Genomic DNA, 22,680 nt, shown 5'->3' on the forward strand with positions numbered 1-22,680 from the left:
TGATGAAGGGTCTCGTTCTGAAACGTCGACTATTTATTCCCCTCCGTTGATGCTGCCTGACCTGCATTTTGTGTGCGTGTTGCTTGGGAGTCTTCTTGGTTGCAGTGGAAGACCGTGAAGTCTTCTGCGCCTCGTCAAGACCTTCGCTCTTCGCGGAGCGTCGCAGAACCACCTTCCAGGCCGTTGGATCTCGCTGTAGATCTCATCCGCCCGGTCTGCTGAAGCTGGCTTTGCACACTAGGACAGGCGTGTCCCTATCTCACTGGGTATGAGGCCCACCAGCCACCCTCACCTGGTTTAGTCAAAGTGATGTAATAGCGTTTTGCTAACCGCTGCGCAGAAAGAGCAGAATCAGGAATTCGGACTGTGGGACATGAACCCTCGTACCCTCAGGCACTGGAGCCCAAATCCATCGTTTTACGCCACTCGGCCACACTGGCTGTCGTAAAGTGGGTGCGCGGGCAGCAGGATCTGGGGGGGGGGGCGGTGGAGTTGAACTGTAAGATGGGCAGCATGAAATGGGATCAGTGTGAGTGGGTGGTCGATGGCCAGCAGAGATCCAGTGGGCCGAATGGCATGGTACACCTCTGCGGAAAGTGGTTCCCCACCCTGGCGTCCCCTCTCTGAAAACGGCACCGCAGGAGCACGGTGGTTAGGCCAACGCTTTCACAGCTCGGCGCGGGATAGGAGCGGTCCCTAAGTCTGGTGGCTCGTGCTTTTAGGCCTCTGCCTCTCCTGAAGGGGCGAGATGAGAGAAAGTGCGGGGTGGGCGTTGGTCTTTGATTACGCTGGCTGCTTTTCTGAGACAGTGGGGAGGGAGGCTGGTTTCCCCGCCGTGTGCTGAACTTTGCCTCTCTGCAGTTCCTTGTGGTCAGTGCAATGCGTCCAGAGAGAAAGCTTTCTCCGGTGCCTCAATAAAAGCCGGTGAGACTCGATGGGGATGGTTCCGAGTTTCTCTCGCCTCCTGAGGCAGTGGAGGTGTTGGTGAATTTTCCCAGCTGTGACACCATCATGATTGGATCAGGACAGGCTCTCGACCTTAGCATCAACGATATGGACAGGAATGTCTCTACCACCCTTCCCCTTCCAATTTCCTGATTACAACATCCTCTGTAAGGAACTTAAGTTCTCCTTTCTGTGACCGCGTGGGTTTCCTCCCCGGGTGCCTCAGTTTCCTCCCGCAGCGCCAAGACGTACCGGTTAGTAGGTTAATTGGTCACGGTAAATTTTCCTGCCATTAGGCTAGGGTTAAATTGGTGGGTTGCTAGGCAGCCAGGCTCGGTAGGCCGAAAAGGTTCATACCTTGTTGCATCTCTAAATTAAAAATAAAATGCTGTAGAATAAAGACAGATCAAATGGATATTTTAAACACAGATTATTTAACAGGGGTAGATCCTGCAGGGGAAAGAAAAGGGAATCTCAGGGTTGCATGTGGTGACATGTTTGTACTCTGATAGTAAATTCTACTTGGAACTTCAAACTTTTCAAGCACTCTGTATCGGAACCTTATACTATTAATCTTTCACTTTTAAGCACGTTCAGTCAAAGCCACTTGGCTCTCTGTGGTTCGTGGCTAACTTTCGTTGCTTTATTCCAGGTCTTCTGGAGCAGTTAACAGTCCGCTTGTCCGCGGTGAGGAGGAGGGCGATGACTTTTCCTCCGTTTCACTTCCCTTCCCGTGGATGATCTCCGACCAGCGACAACGTGCTCTCAGCTCGGACTGCCCGCCCACCATCCCAACCACTTGCCTGATCTTCCGGAGGTTGGGAAGGGAACCTCCCGTCCGCTGCCCGCTACGCTGAGACAGAGAACCCCTCTCCAGGGCCCAGCCGCGGTTACCCGTGCCCTGCACAAATCCTGTTCTCCTTGCCTCGCGTCAGAGCTGGGGGCCCTGTGACCCACACGTTGATGGATGATCATTAAGCAAGCTAGGAGGCCATTCAGCCCATCGAGTCCAGTCTAGCAGGTCAGTCCAATTTTGCCTTCTTTTCCCATTCCTTTCTGATTAACTCTGTTCCCAACGGCCCCACAGATAATGTCTTCCAGATCACAGCCTCCCTCCACATAAGCAATTTATCCCTCACAGTAACCCTGGCCTGGAGGATATCTTCAGCTTTGTCCCCAGTCCGTGAAACACACGCCAAACAAATTGCTTCCACGACACTGTAAGATATGGGAGCAGAATTAGGCCATTCAGCCCATCGAGTCCGAGGATGGCTGATTCAAACCTATTCCCCCACCTTCTCCCCGTGACCATAAGATCATAAGACATAGGCTTCCCAATCCCAGCATCTTAAACACCTCTGCTAAGTCTGTCCCTAGCTGTTGCTTCAAAGAAAACAACCCCTGCTTCTCTGGTCTGCTTTGGAGGTGAATGATTTTGGGAAAACGTACCCGCCAGAATTTTGAAGATCGAGGGGGGGATCTCATTGAAACCCTTCGCATATTCAAAGGCCCATTAGAGTGGATGTGGAGAGGAGCTTTCCAATAGTGGGAGAGGGCAAAGCCTCAGGATAGAAGGATGTCCCCTTAGAACAGAGCTGAGGAGGAATTTCCTCAGCAAGAGGGTAGTGAATCCATGGAATTCGTTGTTGTGGAGGCCAAATCATTGGGTATATTTAAAGCGGAGGTTCTTGATTAATAAGGCAGGCAAAGATTACGGGGAGAAGGCAGGAGAATGGGGTTGAGAGGGGTAATACATCAGCCAAGGTGGAATGGCACCTCCAAGAGGCCTACAACCTTGTCGTAGGGTTCGGAGGCTTGCGTGCCTCAGTGACATGGAGAGCTACATTGGTTGGAGTCAGGGCTTTATGCTCCTGGTAGGGTCACCCATGCCAAACAGGTCAAAGGGTAGAGGTCAGACTAAGAGTGGTCCACCAGATTTGGGGGTTCAGCTCAGGGCTAACAACCCGGACTGGTCAAACAAAATTGTTATGGAAATAGCAATGAAGAACCCTTCTAATCTGATTGGGACGGTATTCTTGAGTCTCCACCCGGGACTTGCATGACTGACAGTAGTGAAAACCGAGAGGATGCTACTGATAGGATGAAGGAAGCCCTGAACACCGCCAGAGATGGAGGACCTTCATTGCTGCCCTAAATGCCAGAAGCATAATGGGCAGTGACACACGATCAAACTGCAGAGAAGATTTGATGGGCTGAATGGCCTAAGTCTGCTCCTTCCTCTTGGACGGAGTTGCACCTGAAACACAGGTGGAAACACTATGTTGCCGTCAGCCGTTTCAAGAATCTCGCTCTATTCCTTTCAGAGGGTTGAACAGTCCCCACAGTCGTCCCAGTGGCAGTCAGTCGTTCCAGACAGTGGATGTCAAAGCTCGGAGACGTCTTTAAAAGTCAGAGTTCCACAGGGGTTCAGACGGCTCCGGCCCCTCGTCCTCTAGGCCGTGAAGTTCTTGTTGACGTCATACGGAGCCTTGCACCTCCCACTTCTATCGGTCTGTGCCCAGTGATAAAAGAAGGCCTGGATCCTGTGGCTTGGGCTGAAACCATTCGTCTGGTGCTGGGGGAAGGAGTTCTGGAACAGAGAAAGGCAAGTGTGTGAGGCCAGGACACGTAGAGCGAATTTAACTCTGTATCTGACCTGGGCCCAGGCCCTCCCTGCCCTGAGTGAATCACAGCCCCACGAGGAGGGGCTTATAATCTATATATTCTCCTCACAGAAATTTGGTGCATCGGGCGGCAACCTCGCTGTTTTAGCATTTGTCTGGGGTTTTTTTATGAGGCTGAGTTGCTAGCTCGACGCTCGACCCAGCACGGATGGAGTAGGACGGATTCGAACCCAGGACCACTCACCTCTGATGCAGGTGCCACTACACCACCAGCTCAGACAAAACCTGTATGTAAACTATTTTTAATGTATTTAATGTATTAATGTAGTTCCCTGGGCGTCGGAGTGGAGATGCATCTCTCCTAAAGGAGGTGTGAGGCACTCCTTCCCTCCGCTAGCCTGCAGGTCACCCTTGGGCAAGGTGTAGCACCTGCTTAGCCCCCCGACACTACCCAGAAGGCAGCAATGGCAAACTACCTCTGTAGAAAAGTCTGCCAGGTACAATCACAAATTGCACGATATATGCCCATGTTAATAAATCTGAATCAGGTTCTAAACTTTCCCCTCTTTCCTTGTGGTTACGCCCTCTAACCCTTGACATTTCCACCCTGGGTAAAAGACTCTGTTTAACTGTGCTATCTACGCAACTTTTTGTGTGTGAATGATTCAGAAGGGCCTTTTTCTGTCCTGTATCTCTCTGACTTCAAGCTGACATAACTGCAGCCAGAGCTGCCAGTGGTGCAACGCAAACCTTGCACAGAATCTCGGTTCCTTCGTTCGTGCCGTATGACGTGGGCGATCATGACCGTGATTGTTGTTGGCAATTTTTTCTACCGAACTGGTTTGCCATTGCCTTCTGGGCAGTGTCTTTACAAGATGGGTAACCACCCCCCAGCCATTATCAATACTCTTCAGAGATTGTCTGCCTGGCGTCAGTGGTTGCATAACCAGGATTTGTGATCTGTACCGGCTGCTCATCACTCCCATGGCTTCACGTGACCCTGATCAGGGGGGCTGATCACCTTACTGCCCTATTGTCTTGTTTATTATTTATTGTAATGCCTGCAATGTTTTGTGCACTTTATGCAGTCCTGGGTAGGTCTGTGGTCTAGTGTAGTTTTTTACGTAGTAATTTTTGTATTGTGTCATGTAACACTATGGTCCTGAAAAAACGTTGTCTCATTTTTACTGTGTGCTGTACCAGCAGTTATGGTCGAAATGACAATAAAAGTAACTTGACTTGACTTGAGCAGGTGCTTCACCTTGCCCAGGCTACAGACTAGCGGAGGGAAGGAATAACTTACAAATCCTCTGGTAGAGATGTATCCCCATTCCCCCCCTCACCCACCCTTGTACGTATGACAATATTAAACCAATTCCAGTACCAATACCAGTCAACAACGATCAGCGAGACAGAGGCTGGAGTTGTGGAGCTCAACAATAGAAGAATACAAGCCCTTCGGCCCGCAGTTCTGTGCCAAACCTTCAACCAGCTCCAAGATCAGATCTAACCCTTCCCTCCCACATGGCCTTGCAAGCATCTTAGTCACTTTTCCTGTGTTTGTAAGGCCCTGTCGGACACTGTTAAGGTGGAATACTGCGAGTCTGGTTCACTGATTTACTGGCAGACCTGCGGGGGAGCCGCGTGGCCTCGGTCAATGGCGAGGACTCGGCCTCAGGCAGCGGTGTTGCCTGCTTGCAGAGTCCAGGAGAGAGGCGTCAGAGACGGTGTGCTCCTCCGGAGCACCAGGGGGCGGTGTGGTGCGGCATCCAAGCCGAGGTCAGTGCTGCCCCCAGTGTTCGCTCGGCAGAAGACAAGCTGTACTGCGTTCAGCAGCAGACTGGGGCAATATTCATGAACTCCGGGTCTGGGATTACATTTTTTTTTCCGTGCAGCCAAATTTCACCGATATCTTGTAAGAACTATGCGTGCCTTGTGCTGTGTGTGACTGTTGGTACTGTGTTTTGCAACTTGACCCCAGAGTATCGCTGTTTCATTTGGCCGTATTCATGGGCATTCATGTATGGTTGAAAGTCAATGAGACAAACTTGAGCTTGAATTTTTGCTTCATCCATGTGCCTATCTCATAGTCTTTTTGGTGTCCCTAGTGTATCTGCCTCTACCACCACCCCTGGCAGTGTGTTTGTGGAGGAATATACTGTGAGTTAAAGATTTTGATAGACAAAGGATTAATATTGGGTTTTCTCGTACAGAAATCAGCCTGCAGCTCAGTTTGTTATAGATATGGCCTTGGCTTTCAGCAGAGATAATTCTACTAGAAAAAAAACATATTCGCTTAAGAAGAGAAAATAGAAATATAGATAAAAGTCTGTGCACTGTTAAACTTTATAAATTGGAAAAGTAATTTAGGAAAGGTCCCCAGATATCATAAAAAGATTGTTTCGAATTTAAGACTGAGCAGCGGATCTTCTCTAAATTTAAATACGACATAATATCACATAGCCATTGAAGATGTGTAGGAGGGGTAGACTCCTTCCATTTAAGAAAGATTGCTGTCCTTGCTAAAAGAGAATTATCCATTATCATCCATCAGCTTTTTTCTTTGGTAGTCGGTAGGGGGTTGACTTTTTATATAAAAAAATTTCTTTTATGGTGTACGACCTATCTTTAAATTTTTGATTACAGAGTGGTATACCTTTATGTGATGTGCTGTACCATTTTGATCAATTTTATTACAATAGATGAACATACACTCTTTATGTTGAGATGTATCTATGTGTTGCACTCTGTAAATCTTGTTTTTTCTTCTGAATAAAAATATTGTAAAAAAAAAGAAAGGGAACAGAGTTAGTAGGTTGTCTATTTCCAGGACCTTCAGATCACTAGACCGATGCCTTATCCACTAGGCCACGTGTCAATCAGTAGAAGGTGAAAATGCTAGGCCACACGTCAACACTTTCATTGTTTATTGGTAGGCCAAATACCTTCAAAGGCATCCCTGTGTAAGGGTAGCGGAGAGGGGTATTCACCCTGCATTGGGTGACGGGGTTACCCCATGAATGGAGGAGAAGGGAGTGTGAGGAGAGGGATGGAGGAGGTTCACAGGGAACACAGAGTAAGTTCAAGTTCAAAGTGAACTAATTGTCATTCAACCACACACATGTACACTGCAATGAAATAATCTCCCTCTGGACCTAGGTAGCTCCAGATAACTGATACGCACAACATGCAAAGTAGCATTGCCACAAGTAGTTAACGTATAATGAGGGGCATTTACGACACAATTTAAGAAGCGAACAGCATAACGCTACTGGTGCCTCACGTGTGGTGAGACCTGGGTGGTGGGAGGGATCTCAGTGGCCTTACGGCCTGGAGGGAGACGATACTTCCCTTCCCTACAGCTCTTGTCCCAATGCTACAACACCTCCTGCCTGACTGTTGGGCTGTCAAAGAGATGTTAGATGAACTTGCATTGAATTGAATTTATTTCTTACATCCTTCACATACATGAGGAGTAAAAATCTTTACGTTACGTCTCCGTCTAAATGTGGAATGTGCAATCATAGTCATTCATAATAAATAGAAGAGTCAATGTAATATAGAGTACACTCAAGTCAGCGTGAGTTCATCAGTCTGATGGCCTGTTGGAAGAAGCTGTCCTGGAGCCTGTTGGTCCTGGCTTTTATGCTGAAGTACCGTTTCCCGAATGGTAGCAGCTGGAACAGTTTGTGGTTGGAGTGACTCGTGTCCCCAATGATCCTTTGGGCCCTTTTTACACACCTGTCTTTGTAAATGTCCTGAATAGAGGGCAGTTCACATCTACAGATGCGCTGGGCTATCCGCACCACTCTCTGCAGGGTCCTGCGATTGAGGGAGGTACAGTTCCCATACCAGGCAGTGATGCAGCCAGTCAGGATGCTGTCAATTGTGCCCCTGTAGAAAGTTCTTGGGATATGGGAGCCCATAACAAACTTCTTCAACCGTATGACGTGAAAGAGGCACTGTTCTGCCTTTTTCACCACACGGCCTGTGTGTATAGACCACACAAGGTTCTCAGTGATTTGGATGCCGAGGAACTTGAAGCTGTTCACCCTCTCAACCCCAGATCCATTGATGTCAATAGGGGTTAGCCCGTCTCCATTCCTCCTGTAATCCACAACCAGCTCCTTTGTTTTTGCAACATTGAGGGAGAGGGTGTTTTCTTGACACCACTGTGTCAGAGTGATGACTTCTCCTCTGTAGGCTGCCTCGTTATTGTTTGAGATAAGGCCAATCAATGTAGTGTCATCAGCAAATTTAATTAGCAGATTGGAGCTGTGGGTGGTGATACAGGGAGTAAAGGAGGGGAATCAGTATGCAGCCCTGAGGGGCTCCTGCATTGAGGGTTGGAGGGGAGGGAGACCACTCTTCACACCTGCTGACGATCTGACAGGAAGTCCAGGATCCAGCTGCACAAGGCAGGGTGAAGGCCGAGGTCTCTGAGCTTCTTGTCGAGCCTGGAGGGATCACTGACAATGCTGAGTGCCCTGTGTACACAATGCTCCTGGTAAATATCTCTGATGGGTGGAAGAGAGACCCCAGTGACCTTGCCCTACATCCAGAAATGTCAGCTCGACTGCTCGAACCTCACAGCATCACAACCACCCACAAACCAAGGGCGACTTTAAGGAAGCTGGTCCCAAGAAACAAGGAACCAGCAAGGACAACTGACAAAAGCAAAGAGGTGTACAGGATCTCCTGTGGAGACCACAGCAAGAGCTACATCAGCCAGATGGGGCATAAACTCTCAACTCGTCCGCGGGAACAGGAACTGGTGGTACGGAGACGTGATCTGCTGTCGCTGATCTCAGTACGTGAAGGCCGAGAAGGTCAGCACTCTGACTGGGACACCGCAGGGGTTCTGGCACAGGCGTACACGAAGCAGGCACGAGAATTTGTAGAAGCGAGGTTCTCTCCTGACTGCTGACTCCGTAAATAAACATGTCGAAATAGGCGCCACCTACGAAACCCGAGCCGATAGAATTCAAAGGTCAACTGAAGGGGTAGCCAATCAAGGCCGAGGCAAGTGAGTGGGGAGGGCGATATAAGCGCGAGCCCTCCCCGAGAGAAACACCAACAACTGCGCTCTGAGGGTGTCACCTCGACTGGTGATGAAATGTCTGCAAACTATTTGCCAATCTCGGCGAACACCACAACCAAACTCCTCAACCCGTCCCACCAATGTTAACCCCCCGTCCTAATCCTTCAGAGGAATTTTGAGGGCGAATTTCACCATCTGACTTACCTTGATCAACATCAACTCCCGGGAGTCTGGGCCTACCGCCACCGCAGAAGGATCCAGCTCGGCCCTCCTCTCCCTGGGGAGCTGAGGGGAAGAGCCCGGTGCCACCGTCTGCCCCGCGGGAGGATCCTGTAACGTGGAGCAAGAGGAATTAGAGCCCGGTCCTTCACGGGTAAAGCCCTCCCCACAGTTGAGCACATTGACATGGAGCACTGATGTAGGAAAGCAGCATCCATCTTTTTCACCCGGGGAGTGGTGGATGTGTGGAATGCTCCGCCTCAGAAGGCAGTGGAGGCCAAGTCTCTGGATGCTTTCAAGAGAGAGTTAGATAGAGCTCTTAAAGATAGCAGAGTCAAGGGATATGAAGAGAAGGCAGGAACGGGGTACTGATTGTGGATGATCAGCTATGATCACATTGAATGACAGTGCTGGCTCGAAGGGCTGAATGGCCTACTCCTGCACCTACTGTCTATTGTCCATCATCAAGGACCCACTCCACCCAGGCCATGCTCTCTTCTCGCTGCCATCAGGAAGGAGGTACAGGAACCTCAGGACTCGCACCACCAGGTTCAGGAACAGTTACTACCCCTCAACCATCAGGCTCTTGAACCAAAGGGGATAACTTCACTGAACTATGGACTCACTTTCAAGGACCTTTTCTCTCATGTTCTCGATATTTACTGCTTATTTATTTATTATTATCTTTTTTTTCTCTCAGCTCAAGCTGGTAAAACCTGAGGTACGGGCATAGCCAAGCTCACTCATTTCTCAATTGCTGGGAACTTTCGGACTATTCTCGTGGTGTTTGATGTTGTGGCTTTCTGAAGATTTACATAAATATTACCGTGTAGGCCTAATTGTTTAATGCGATTGTGTGATGACTGATACCAGGTGTAGATATTACTATTGGGACAATATAAACCCTGTTCATGTTCCACAGTCTTTCAGTTTCCTCTTTTAATTCAACATATTCCTGCTGCTTTTCATTTATTGATTTGATTATTTTTTTCTCTACGTATTTGGACAGTTTGTTGTCTTTTGCACACCGGTTGTTTGTCCGTCCTGATGGTCTTTCATTTATTCTGCTGTGTTTCACGTATTTACTGCGAATGCCGGCAAGAGAATAAATCTCAGGGCACAGTCTGGTGACATCGGTGTGCTTTCATCATAAACTTACTTTGAACTTCGAAGCGATCAATGGGGGAGGAGAGTGAGGCGGAGGTGGGAGGAAGAGTGGGCGACAAATACAAAAATGTAGGGAAAGGGAATGGAGGGAGAGAGAACCGGCAGGAGGGAAAGGGTCGGGAAATGATCCATTTTCCCTTTAGATCAGGCGCATTCGCGGCTTTGGAGCCGCAGTAGCAGGTTTACTGAGTGTTATTGTGTTCAGACGGAATATAAGGTGTTGCTCTTCCACCCTGTGGTTGGCCTCATCCTGGCACAGGAAGACACCAGGTCGGATTGGGAATGGGAATTATAATGAATAGTGGAGTTGCTACGTCAATCACGCTCACAGCCCTCCCCAAGCCTGGCCTGCTCCTAACCTCAGAACTCAGCCCCGGGACAGCCACCTCCGTCCAGCCCCAAGGCACTTGGCCAGGTCCAGGACACCCACCCGTTCCCTGGGATAACAGTCCGGGAGCAGGAGCAAGAACCCCGATTCTGATGTTGATGAAGCTCTATGTACTTTGGGGGTCAAAGGAAAAAGGTGCTGAAACTTGAGTTCACAGAGCCATCACAGACTCAACGGGATGATTGGGCTCCTTCAATTTAAAAAACATTGAAGACCCATGGCACTGTCGGGTAATGACGGACACCCACGGTCCAGGCCTCTGCTTGGCGCTCGAAGGCCTTGAGGGTGGGAGGCAAAAGGGCCGGTCAGTCGGAGGATCTGGAGTTCAAACCTCGAGTTTATCAGGAGCTCAGGGTCCTGTCCGGGAGTCGATACCAAATCTTGGAAGCCGGAGGTTGATCGGAAGCCCGGAAGTTGAAGCTTGGTGGCGGGAGGCCCAGAAGCCTGGCCTAGAGTTAGAGGACTGTCTGCGTGAGGGGGTAGGTGGGAGGGAGGAAAGGGGCTGGTGTTGCTCGATGTGTTCTGCCAAACATTGTGGGCATGCTATACTGGCGCCGGAGTGTGTGTGCTCCCCTCCCTTGCTCTCCCCCTCCAAGGTTATGTGGTTTGTTAACACAAATAACACACTTCGATGTACATCTGATAAAACAGTTTTGTGCTGAAAAACTCTTGGGCAAGTACATATAGCTAGGGTGCCTAAGAATTTTGCACAGTACTGTGTTTATCAACCTGAATTGGAGAGCGAATTTGTAAATCTGGTGGGAACAAAGGATGTTGGGAATGGCGAGGGTGGAGCGTCGCGGGAGGGGTGTAGGACAGGTGGCAGAGATGTGCCGAGCGGGGCTGGCACAGGTACAGACACAGCCAGCCCTGAGACAGCAGGCAAGGTCACTCCATTCCAAACGACTGGTTTATTGATTATCACAGAATGTCCTCCCTCCTGTCTCCCTTCCCCTTTTCCCAACCATGATTCCCCTCTCCCTTCCCCTTTTCCCAACCACGATTCTCCTCTCCCTTCCCCTTTTCCCAACCACGATTCTCTTCTCCCTTCCCCTTTTCCCAACCACGATTCCCCTCTCCCTTCCCCTTTTCCCAACCACGATTCCCCTCTCCCTTCCCCTTTTCCCAACCACGATTCCCCTCTCCCTTCCCCTTTTCCCAACCACGATTCCCCTCTCCCTTCCCCTTTTCCCAACCACGATTCCCCTCTCCCTTCCCCTTTTCCCAACCATGATTCCCCTCTCCCTTCCCCTTTTCCCAACCATGATTCCCCTCTCCCTTCCCCTTTTCCCAACCATGATTCCCCTCTCCCTTCCCCTTTTCCCAACCATGATTCCCCTCTCCCTTCCCCTTTTCCCAACCATGATTCCCCTCTCCCTTCCCCTTTTCCCAGCCACGATTCCCCTCTCCCTTCCCCTTTTCCCAACCATGATTCTCCTCTCCCTTCCCCTTTTCCCAACCACGATTCCCCTCTCCCTTCCCCTTTTCCCAACCACGATTCCCCTCTCCCTTCCCCTTTTCCCAACCATGATTGCCCTCTCCCTTCCCCTTTTCCCAGCCACGATTCCCCTCTCCCTTCCCCTTTTCCCAGCCATGATTCTCCTCTCCCTTCCCCTTTTCCCAACCACGATTCCCCTCTCCCTTCCCCTTTTCCCAACCACGATTCCCCTCTCCCTTCCCCTTTTCCCAACCATGATTGCCCTCTCCCTTCCCCTTTTCCCAACCACAATTCCCCTCTCCCTTCCCCTTTTCCCAACCATGATTCCCCTCTCCCTTCCCCTTTTCCCAACCATGATTCCCCTCTCCCTTCCCCTTTTCCCAGCCACGATTCCCCTCTCCCTTCCCCTTTTCCCAACCATGATTCTCCTCTCCCTTCCCCTTTTCCCAACCACGATTTCCCTCTCCCTGCCCCTTTCCCACTGTCAGTCCACAATAGAGACCCAGATCAGAATCAGGTTTATCATCACTCACGTGTGTCATGAAGTTTGTTTTTTTTTTGCGTCAGCAGTACAGTGCAACACATAAATTACTACAGTACTGTGCAGAAGTCTCAGGCACCCTGGCTGTGTATATATGACTCACCATGTTTTCAGGATCCACTTGCAAAGAGGCCAAGAGCAGCCGGTGGCTCCAACAGCGCGCCCTTGTGTGTTTGAGACCAACCGCCTCGTCCGTGTCCTGCAGTGATGCCCAGAGCTCGCGGGCCCGGCCGCTGCAACAGAACGATTCAGGAGATGAAGGACTCGGCACATCCTCACCCACCCCCACCTTCCCGGGAGTCGCCACAGCAGCTGCCCCCAGCGAGGCAAACCTCGGGCGTTCTCTCGGAGAGGATACAACCACGACCGGAGGAGAGGGCTGGGCCAGCCAGCGCAGGCTGGGGCACCATGACTCAGGTTGGCAAGGCTGGTCGAGCTGTGCCAGCGACCCGGGTTCGATCCTGACCGCTGGCACTGTCTGGGTGCAGCTTACATGCTCTCCCTGCAACGGCGCGTGGGGTTTCCCTTGAGTGCTCCAGTTTCCTCCCAAATCCCAAAGCTGTGCAGCGCAGAAGAAGGCTCTTTGGCCCATCTAGACCCTGCTGAACCATTACTCTGCCTGGAATAATAGTCGGGCACTTACATTCCGACTAGTTTATAAAAGCAAGGACGTAAGGCTGAGGCTTGATAAAGCACTGGTGAGGCCTCACTTCTGGAGTATTGTGAGCAATTTTGGGCCCCTTATCTTAGAAAGGATGTGCTGACATTGGAGAGGGTTCAAAGGAGGTTCGTGAAATGATCCCAGGATTGAACAGCTTGTCATGTGAAGAGTGTTTGATGGCTCTGGGCCTGTACTCAATGGAATTCAGAAGAATGAGGGGTGACCTCATTGAAACCTAACGAACGGTGAAAGGCCTCGATGGAGTGGGACATGGAGAGGATGCTTCCTGTGGTGGGGGAGTCGAAGAGCAGAGGACACGGCCTCAGAATAGAGGGGTGTCATTTTAGAATGGAGATGGGGAGGAACTTCTCTAGCCAGGCAGTGGTAAACCCTGTGGAATTCGTTGCCACGGGCTACAGTGGAGGCCAAGTTTTTAATTAAGATTTGAGGCAGAGGTTGATAGATTCAGGGCATGAAGGGATACGGGGAGAAGGTATAAGATTGCGGCTGAGAGGGAAAATCGATCAGCCATGATGAAATGGTGGAGCAGACTCGATGGGACAAATGGCCTCATTCTGCTTCTATATCTTATGGCCCTTTGGTCCCAATATCCTGCACCTGGGCCATAACACGCCAAACCCCTCCTGTCTACGTACTTATCCAAAAATCTCCTAAGTTTTAACAACTGGCAGCTCGTTCTGCACTCACACCGCCCGATGAGTGAAACACTCTCCCCCGTTAAAATTTTCACCTTTCACCCTTAACCTGTGACCTCTAGTTCTCATCTCATCTCAGGAGGGATTAAAAAAAAGCTGCTTGCATTTACCCTAGTTTTGTACACCTCTTTCAAATCTGCCCCTCATTCTCCTACCAGGCTGGTGGGTTAATTGTGCGTGGGTGGGTGGGGGGTGGAATCTGAGGGGAGTTGATGGAAAGGTGGGGGGGGGGAGCAAAATGGTTATTGGGTGGTCAGCATGGAACTTGTGGGCCGAAAGGCCTGATTTTGTGCCTTGCCTCACTACGACGACCACTCCCTCTGTGAAACGCGAACCTCCGATTGGGCCTCAGTTGGCATATAAGTGGCCTGTTTCGAGCATTTTGTAATTCCACGCGATGCAATTCACATTTGCACACGGCCTGTAAGCTGGACCAGGGTCCCGTCCGACATGTCCGAGCTGCTCCGCGGGCCCAACGCCGGACTGGCGGGTTACCTGGAGAATTCTTCGCTCCCTCGCTCCTCGGTGCCACTCAGGACCCGCTCCAGCGTGGGGAATGCGACCTGGGAGCTGCTGGCGGTGGGGACGGCGGGGAAACAGGAGCGTAGCACGGACCGCAGGTAACCCTGGAAACCAGAGAGAGAGTGGGGGGGGGGTCAGTGCCGACAGCCAGCGCTACGAAGAGGCCGAAGGAAAGCGCTCGCCGATGTCTAAAAAACCCCGGTAGGTCTCGGCACAACAGACAGTGGGCTGGAGGCTGAGGTCAGTTCGGCCCTCGGACGACCTGCCGAGGTCGTTCAAGTTTAATTGTCAATCAACTGCGCATGAATACAGCCAAACTAAATAGCGTTCTTCAAGGGCCAACATGGGACAGCACAAAAATACAGTCACTCACACAAAAAACAATATATACATAGCCCAAGTCCCTGGGTGACATGTCCGGCAAATTGATGGTGCATTGGTGTCGTCGGAAAGAGCAAGCAGATCTCAGCAGGCCACAGACAAATTTCTGCACGCACACACTTAGCTGCACAGGTTGACAGTGTGGTTAAGAAGGTGTATGGTGTGTTGGCCTTCATCAACCGTGGGATTGAGTTCAAGAGCCGAGAGGTAATGTTACAGCTGTATAAGACCCTGGTCAGACCCCACTTGGAGTACTGTGCTCAGTTCTGGTCGCCTCACTACAGGAAGGATCTGGATACTGTAGAGAGAGTGCGGAAGAGATTTACGAGGACGTTGCCCTGATTGGAGGGCGTACCTTATGAGAATAGGTTGAGTGAACTCGGCCTTTTCTCCGTGGAGCAGCGGAGGATGAGAGGTGACCTGGCAGAGGTGTATCAGGTCATGAGAGGCATTGATCGGCTGGATCGTATGGACGCCAGGCCACACCACCTCTGGTGTCTCCCCTCCTGGACGGCTGCAAGGGGCAAACCCTTTCTAAGATAAGGGGCCCAAAACTGCTCACAGTACTCCCTGTGTGGCCCCATCAGTGCTTTATAAAGTCTGAACATTACATCCTTGTCTTTGTATTCTCATCCTCTTGAAATGAATGCCAAAATTCCATTTCCTTTCCTCACCACAGACTCAGCCTGCCTATTAAGCTTTAGGGAATCCTGCACAAGGACTCCCAAGTCCCTTTGCACCTCAGTTTTCTGTATTTTCTCTCCATTCTGAAAATAGTCAATCCTTTCGTCCCTTCTACTAAAAGTGCATGACCATACACTTCCCGACACTGGATTCCATTTCATTGCCTAATCTGTCTACATCCTTCTGTAGCCTCTCTACTTAGTACTTCAAACTACCTGCCCCTCCACTTATCTTCATATCATCTGCAAACTTTGCAACAAAGCCATCAATTCCATCCCCTCTGCGGCCACCCATCTCCGGTGAAGCCCCTCGCAGGCTGCTTTAAGGGGGCAGCCACTGTCGGCTCTATGCTCGCTGAAGACACTGACTTCAAGTGCAACACTGCCTTGGCTTCCCAATCCTCCATTTGCCCTCTTAGGGTTGGTTATTTATTTATTGAGATAGAGCGCAGAATTAGGCCTTCCGGCCCTCCGAGCCCCACTGCCCAGAAATCCTAGCCTAATCACGGGACAATTTACAATGGCCAATTTTATGTCTTTGGACTGTGGGAGGAAACCCACGCAGCCATGGGGAGAACGTACAAACTCCTCGCAGTCATTGGCAGGAATCGAACCCGGGTCGCCTGTATCGTAAAGCGTTGTGCTGACTGCTATACCAATGTTGCTCTCCTCCAGGTTCTGTAACCCATTATAGTCCTGAGATATCTGGACTCTTCCAATTCTGGCCTTTCGCTCAGTCGTGGAGGCACACAATACAGAAAGAGGCCCTTCGGCCCGCTGGGCCCGTGCCGACCATAAACCACCCATTTGCACCATTGGTTTCTTCCCTCAGGGAGAACGTGCAGACTCCTCGCAGACAGTGCCGGTGCTCAGGATCTGACCCGGGTCGCTGGAGAGGTGCACAGCTCTACTTGTGAGACCGGTCCTGCCTTTCGTCACCTCTTCGTGAGCAGCCTCGTCTCTAGACAAGGTGGACGGGGAAGGTTTGGAAAGGTTGGAACGAGCTGAGATGGGTCAGCTGTGTAACTCGATGACTGACCCCTGGAAGTTCCTCTCTAAGTCCCTGCACCTCTACGCCCCTCGCTCTCCTCTTACAGCCATTGGCAACTTTCTAGTCACCTGCATCTCAATGACTTGAGAAATCATTTATTGTGTGGATGATATGGTACTGGATGGAGGGGGGGACAAGGTTTAAAGAGCATCAGAGGAGGCTCTCTCTCTCTCTCTCTCTCTCTCTCCTTTTATTCCCTGGACACAATTCACACTGAGGTTGCAACCATTGCTGAAAGACCGTTGGTAAAGTATCCTCCAGACTCAGAAGGCCTGCCCGCATTCTTAGCTAAGTATCTGTTTGCTGACCGTTTAACTTTGTAGTTGTGTAACCTGGGGGAACTTAGGTGTTTGGGCGAATCTTTTGCTGTTTGTAAATATGATTATTCATATTCAGTGTCCTCCGAGTCACTCTCCAACCCCATGATCCTGCTTCCTCGTCATGGGGAAATTTCAGATTTCAGGAGTATTGTGTACAGTCCCGGTCACCGAATTATAGGAAAGATGTCAACAAATTAGAGAGAGTACAGAGGAGATTTACTAGAATGTTACCTGGGTTTCAGCACCTAAGTTACAGAGAAAGGTTGAACAAGTTAGGTCTTTGTTCTTTGGACCGTAGAAGGTTGAGGGTAGACTTGATAGAGGTATTTAAAATTATGAGGGGGATAGATAGAGTTGACGTGGATAGGCTTTTTCCATTGAGAGTGGGGAGATTCGAACAAGAGGACATGTGTTGAGAGGGGGCAAAAGTTTAGGGGTAACACGAGGGGGAACTTCTTTACTCAGAGAGTGGTAGCTGTGTGGAACGAGCTTCCAGTAGAAGTGGTAGAGGCAGGTTCGATATTGTCATTTAAAGTAAAATTGGATAGGTACATGGACAGGAAAGGGTTATGGGCTGAGTGCAGGTCGGTGGGACTAGGTGAGAGTAAACGTTCGGCACGGGCTAGAAGGGCCGAGATGGCCTGTTTCCGTGCTGTAATCGTTCTGTGGTTAAAACCCTGTTGCAGGATCTTGTTCCCAAATCAGTGACAATTCCTTCCCCCCGCCCCCACCATTGCTGCTCGACCTGCAGAGATGGTTATTTGTCATTAAATTCACCGGCACCTCTGCTTCGTCAGGAGGCCAAAGCGATTCAGCAGGTCCCCGCTGACTTCCGGCCGTCCTTGTCCACGCGCTGCAGAAAGCAACTCGCCACCTCTTGGGGCAGCACCCGCTCTGCCCCAGGTGGCAGGGAACCAGCGGGGAGCTGCGGGCACAACTCCGCACATCACAGAGACCAATTCCTGCGGCGTCAGTGACCCACCGTCCAACCCAGACGGTCGGTCCCCCATTCCACTCCCCATCAAACAGAAGACGCAAAGTCGTAAAAACATGTACCACCAGGCTCAAGGACTGCTTCCATCTGGAGGTTATCAGATGATTGAATAATTCCCCTAGGACTACAAAGATGGACTCTTGACCTCACAATCTACCTTGTTACGGCCTTGCATCTTATTGTCTGCGTGCATTGCACTTTTCTCTGTAATTGTAACACGTTATTCCATAGGACCGTAGAACAGTACAGCACAGTACAGGCCCTTCGGCCCACAATGTTGTGCTGACCTGCAAACCCAGCCTCCCATATAACCCCCCACCTTAAATTCCTCCATATACCTGTCTAGTAGTCTCTTAAACTTCACTAGTGTATCTGACTCAGGCAGTGCATTCCATGCGCTACATACTACATTCTACATACATCAATGCTCCCTCAGCATATTGATGTGATGAGATGATCTGTATGGACAGTGTCCAAAACCAAGATTTTAATTGTACCTTAATTTCAAAGTAACTTCTATTAGCAAAGTACATACACATCACCACATACAAGCCTGAGATTCATTTTCCTGCGGGCATACACAGCAAATCTGTAGAATAGTATCTACAACAGGATCAATGAAAGATCAACCAGAGTGCAGAAGACAACAAACTGTGCAAATGCAAATGTAAATAAATGGCAATAAATAACGAGAACATGAGATAACGAGATAAAGTCCTCAAGGTGAGATGATTGGTTGAGGGAACATCTCAATGGATGGGCAAATGAATGTGGTTATCTCACTTTGTTCAAGAGCCTGATGGTTGAGGGGTAGTAACTACTCCTGAACCTGGTGGTGCGAGTCCTGAGGCTCCTGTACCTTCTTCCTGATGGCAGCAGCGAGAAAAGAGCATTGCCTGGGTGGTGCGGAAAACTGATGATGGATGTTGCCTTCCTGCGACAACGTTTCATGTAGATGAACTCAATGGTTGGGAGGGTTTTACCCGTGATGGACTGGGCCGAATCCGTTACCTTTTGTAGGATTTTCCACTCAGAGGCATTGGTGTTCCCATACCAGGCCGGGGTGATGCATCCAGTCAATATATTGTCCCCTACACATCTATAGAAGTTTGCCAAGGTTTTGGATGTCATGCTGAATCTTTGCAAACTCCTAAGGAAGTACAGGGGCTGTCGTGCTTTCTTCATAATTACACTTACATGCTGGGACCAGGACAGGTCCTCTGAAATAGTAACGGGAATTTAAAGTTGCTAACCCTCTCTACCTCTGATTCTCTGATGAAGGCTAACTCAAGGGCCTCTGGTTTCCTTCTCCTGGAGTCAATAATCAGTCCCTTGGTCTTGATGACACTGATTGAGAGGTTGTTGCTCCACCACTCAGATGCAGACACAAGAGTACATGGGCCAAATGGCCTGTTCTTGCCAAAAACCTTCTAATGTTCTAATAAATCAAGTTGCTAATTTACATTATGCTCTGGCTTTCTGAATTCCTGGGGTTCCCAACCTAGGGACCATGAATGGTATTGGCCCACGGCTTAGAAAAGGTTGGGAACTCCTGCTGAATGTCAATGCTTTATTAGTGTTGGCCTGAGACAGGAGGCGGAGTCAGCAGCTGCCAATCTGTTGGCCATGGAGGAGTTAAACTATGGAAGACAACATCAAATTCGCACGAGTCAAGGACAGCGGAAGCAGACAAAACCAGTTGTCCTTGTGCTTGCCATGCACTTGAAGGAATGGAGGCTGCCATTTTGCGAAGTCGCTCTGCAGCCTCCATCTTGTGAACTGTTTCAGAACTGATCCTTGCCCCTGGGGTAAGCTAACCGGAGCAATTGAACTTGAATGCAAGGAGTTTCCACTGTTGGGCTACAAAGCCTGAGATCATGTTCAGGTTTGAGTTGTGCATAACGGCCGGTTTGTAGGAGTAGTCTCGTTATCTCGGCGTGGTGACCGAGTGACCTGGTCTGTCTGGTTTGCACCAGAGTTGAAGAGAACAAAAGGAGTCACCTAAAGTGTGTAGTCCTCGGAAGGTATTATAGGTCAGTGAGATGAAGTCTATGCCAACAGGAATGAAGTGGATGATTTGAACTGATGAGGAACACTATAAGAGTTAGGAGCTTCAAATGCAAGGGACTGAACCATTGCAAGGGAGATCCCCCATTCCTGATACAGGGAGAAGAAAGGATCGATCATCTGCCCAACAGGAGGGCTCGATTTCCGTGTTATAAATTGGAGAAATGGTATGAGTGAGCATGGGTACAGGGGGAAGAGTGGAATTCATGCTTTAAGTTGTCGGCCTGAGATCGAAGTTGTTACATTGTTGTTTGTGCAGAGAGACGATAAAGCGCGAGCTTCGATTAGCTGCCAGTTGTGACGTGAGTCTGCTAACTTGGTTCTGCTGACCGTCCCACAAACCTGATTGATCCTACTTTTGGAGGAGATGGTCTGTGAAGTCTGCACGGGGGGCGGGGAGCAGAGGGGTGTGCTCACAGGGTGGGCTGGCGTCATGGAAGCGTAGCTGTTAGCGCTATTACAGCTCAGGGGTGTCAGAGGTCGGAGTTCAATCACGACGTCACCTGTAAGGAGTCTGCATGCCCCCCCTCCCCTGTGGAATGCAGGGGTTTCCTCCAAGTGCTCCGGTTTCCTCCCACAGTACAAAGATTTACCCATTGGGAGGTTAATTGGTAATTGTAAATTGTCCCGTGATTAGGCTAGGGTTTATATTGGGGGATGATGGGTGATGCGGTTCGAAGGGGAGGGGCCAGTTTCTCACTGTATTTTCAAGGTTAAATAATGGGTGGTTCCAGTCGTGGGTGTGTGAAGGTACGTCCGCTGTGCCAACCAAGCACTGAAACTGGGTCACTTACCCTGATTGGCGAAGGCTCAGAAGCCACTGCAACTGGGCAAGAAGCAGGCCACCATTGTTCCCCGGCCCCGCACTGCCCCAGCTCCCGCTCGCCCACGGAGAAAGCATTGAAGCCGCCGCCCTGGCAGGCACCGTCAAAGACCGCCCAGCCGCCCCCAGAGGTGAGGGAGGGGCTGAGGTGCGGGCTTCTGCTCTCCCAGCTTTCCACCGTGCCGTCCGGAGACCCTGGAGAGGGCGACAAACAGACATCCGGTACAGAGTGGCCCTTGGCGTCCCCATTCCTGAGGTCAGAGCTTAGAGCCTCGACAAACCAGCCTGGTATCATCCCTTGAATTGACCATATTTCCTACATCCCTCACACGCATGAGGAGTAAAAATCATTACGTTATCGTCTTCATCTAAACATGCAATGTGCTCTTTATAGTGCTTTATAATCAACAGGATGTACAACAGGAAAGTCATCCAAATGAGAATAGGGTTTCCCCAAATCACTTGATATCCCCAAATAGCATCAGTATTATCAAAAGTCTTTCCCCTATATAACTAGAGTGGCTAAGACCTTTGCCCAGTACTGTATTTAGAGAGCGAGTTTGTAAATCTGCAGGGAGCAAAGGATGTTGGGAACGGTGAGCGTGGAGCGCTGTGGGACAGGGGGCAGAGGAGGGGTGTCGGGGCAGTGCCCAGCCCCGAGACATCAGGCAAGGCCATTTGATTCTGAACAATTGGTTCAGCAGATTTCTGAGTGGACACTGACCCATGAACAATACCTCACTACATTTTTTCCCCACTCTTTTTTTTTGCACAACTTATTTAATTTAACTTTTTATATAGATATGTACTTTGCACTGTAATTTACAATTTTTAAATTATGTATTGCATTGTATTGCTGCTGCATAACATATGCTGGTGATATTAAACCTGATTGACTATCACAGAATGTCTCTCTGGTGCTTCCCGCTTCCTCCTCCTCCCTTCCCTTTTCCCAACTATGATTCCCCTCCCCTTCCCTTTTCCCAAACATGATTCCCCTCCCCTTCCCTTTTCCCAACCACGATTCCCCTCTCCCTTCCCCTTTTCCCAACCACGATTCCCCTCTCCCTTCCCCTTTTCCCAACCACGATTCCCCTCTCCCTTCCCCTTTTCCCAACCACGATTCCCCTCTCCCTTCCCCTTTTCCCAACCACGATTCCCCTCTCCCATCCCCTTTTCCCAACCATGATTCCCCTCTCCCATCCCCTTTTCCCAACCATGATTCCCCTCTCCCTTCCCCTTTTCCCAACCATGATTCCCCTCTCCCTTCCCCTTTTCCCAACCATGATTCCCCTCTCTCTGCCGCCTTCCCACTCTCAGTCCACAATAGAGACCCAGATCAGAATCAGGTTTATCATCACTCACATACGTCATGAAATTTGTTTTTCTTTTTGTGGCAGCAGGACAGTGCAAAACATAAAATTACTACAGTACTGCAGGCACCCTATATATATGTGCCCAAGACTTTTGTGCAGTACTGTACCTCACAATTTTCCTTTCTTTTTGCACTATTTACTTATGTTTAAAATATTCCTTGTTGTAATTTATAGTAATGTGTTTCACTGTACCGATGCCACAAAACCAGTCTCACCACATTCAATCTGTTAGTGATAGTAAACCTGATTCAGATTCTGCGGGGGTACAGCCCCCCTCAAAGTGCCATGGTCGGCACAACATTGTGGGCCGAAGGGCCTGTGATGGGCTGTAGGTTTCTATTTTCTGAAGGGCTGAAGGGCCAATAGCCTCGCCCTGCTCAGTAAGAGCCCCCCAGGCCACAACAGGAAGCTCCGGAAAAGGAGGGGGGAGTTCCTCGCCCAGTGCCACTCGGAATATCGTGTGCAGTTCCGGTCCACCACGGCGTAGGAAGGGTGCGATCAAGCTCGGGGGGGGAGAAGCTCTCACCTTACCCCCTGGGTATCAGCAGAAACTGTGGAAGGTGAGGCTGTCGGGGAAGGCTCGACCCTCCAACTGGGTAAAATAAACTCCCCTCTCCCCTCTCCCCTCTCCCTCTAGTCCCCACCCTGACCTTTTACCTCTTCTCATCCGCCCATGGCTTCCTCCGGGACCCCTCCTCCTTCCCTTTCTCCCATGGTCCACTC

At 50.1% G+C, this 22,680-nt stretch overlaps 1 protein-coding gene across 5 annotated transcripts in view; it reads right to left on the reverse strand.

Moving 5' to 3' along the window:
• Positions 1-1,366: 1,366 nt before the first annotated feature.
• The window catches only part of LOC132381452 (uncharacterized), a 56,093-nt gene continuing 34,779 nt past the window's right edge, over positions 1,367-22,680 (reverse strand). For 4 of the 5 annotated variants that reach the window (XM_059950871.1, XM_059950868.1, XM_059950869.1 and 1 more), the window contains 5 exons: positions 20,553-20,776; positions 14,236-14,366; positions 12,467-12,596; positions 8,815-8,940; positions 1,367-3,535 (listed from right to left, as the gene is read on the reverse strand). In XM_059950871.1, the coding sequence (XP_059806854.1) occupies positions 3,398-3,535; positions 8,815-8,940; positions 12,467-12,596; positions 14,236-14,366; positions 20,553-20,776 (749 nt within the window). In that variant the 3' untranslated portion in view covers positions 1,367-3,397. Of the gene's footprint in view, positions 3,536-8,813; positions 8,941-12,466; positions 12,597-14,235; positions 14,367-20,552; positions 20,777-22,680 lie in introns of those variants that run through there. The other variant, XM_059950870.1, reaches the window with a different exon arrangement.

The sequence above is a fragment of the Hypanus sabinus genome, chromosome 26, assembly GCF_030144855.1.
Source record: "Hypanus sabinus isolate sHypSab1 chromosome 26, sHypSab1.hap1, whole genome shotgun sequence".
In the NCBI taxonomy this organism is placed as follows: domain Eukaryota; kingdom Metazoa; phylum Chordata; class Chondrichthyes; order Myliobatiformes; family Dasyatidae; genus Hypanus; species Hypanus sabinus.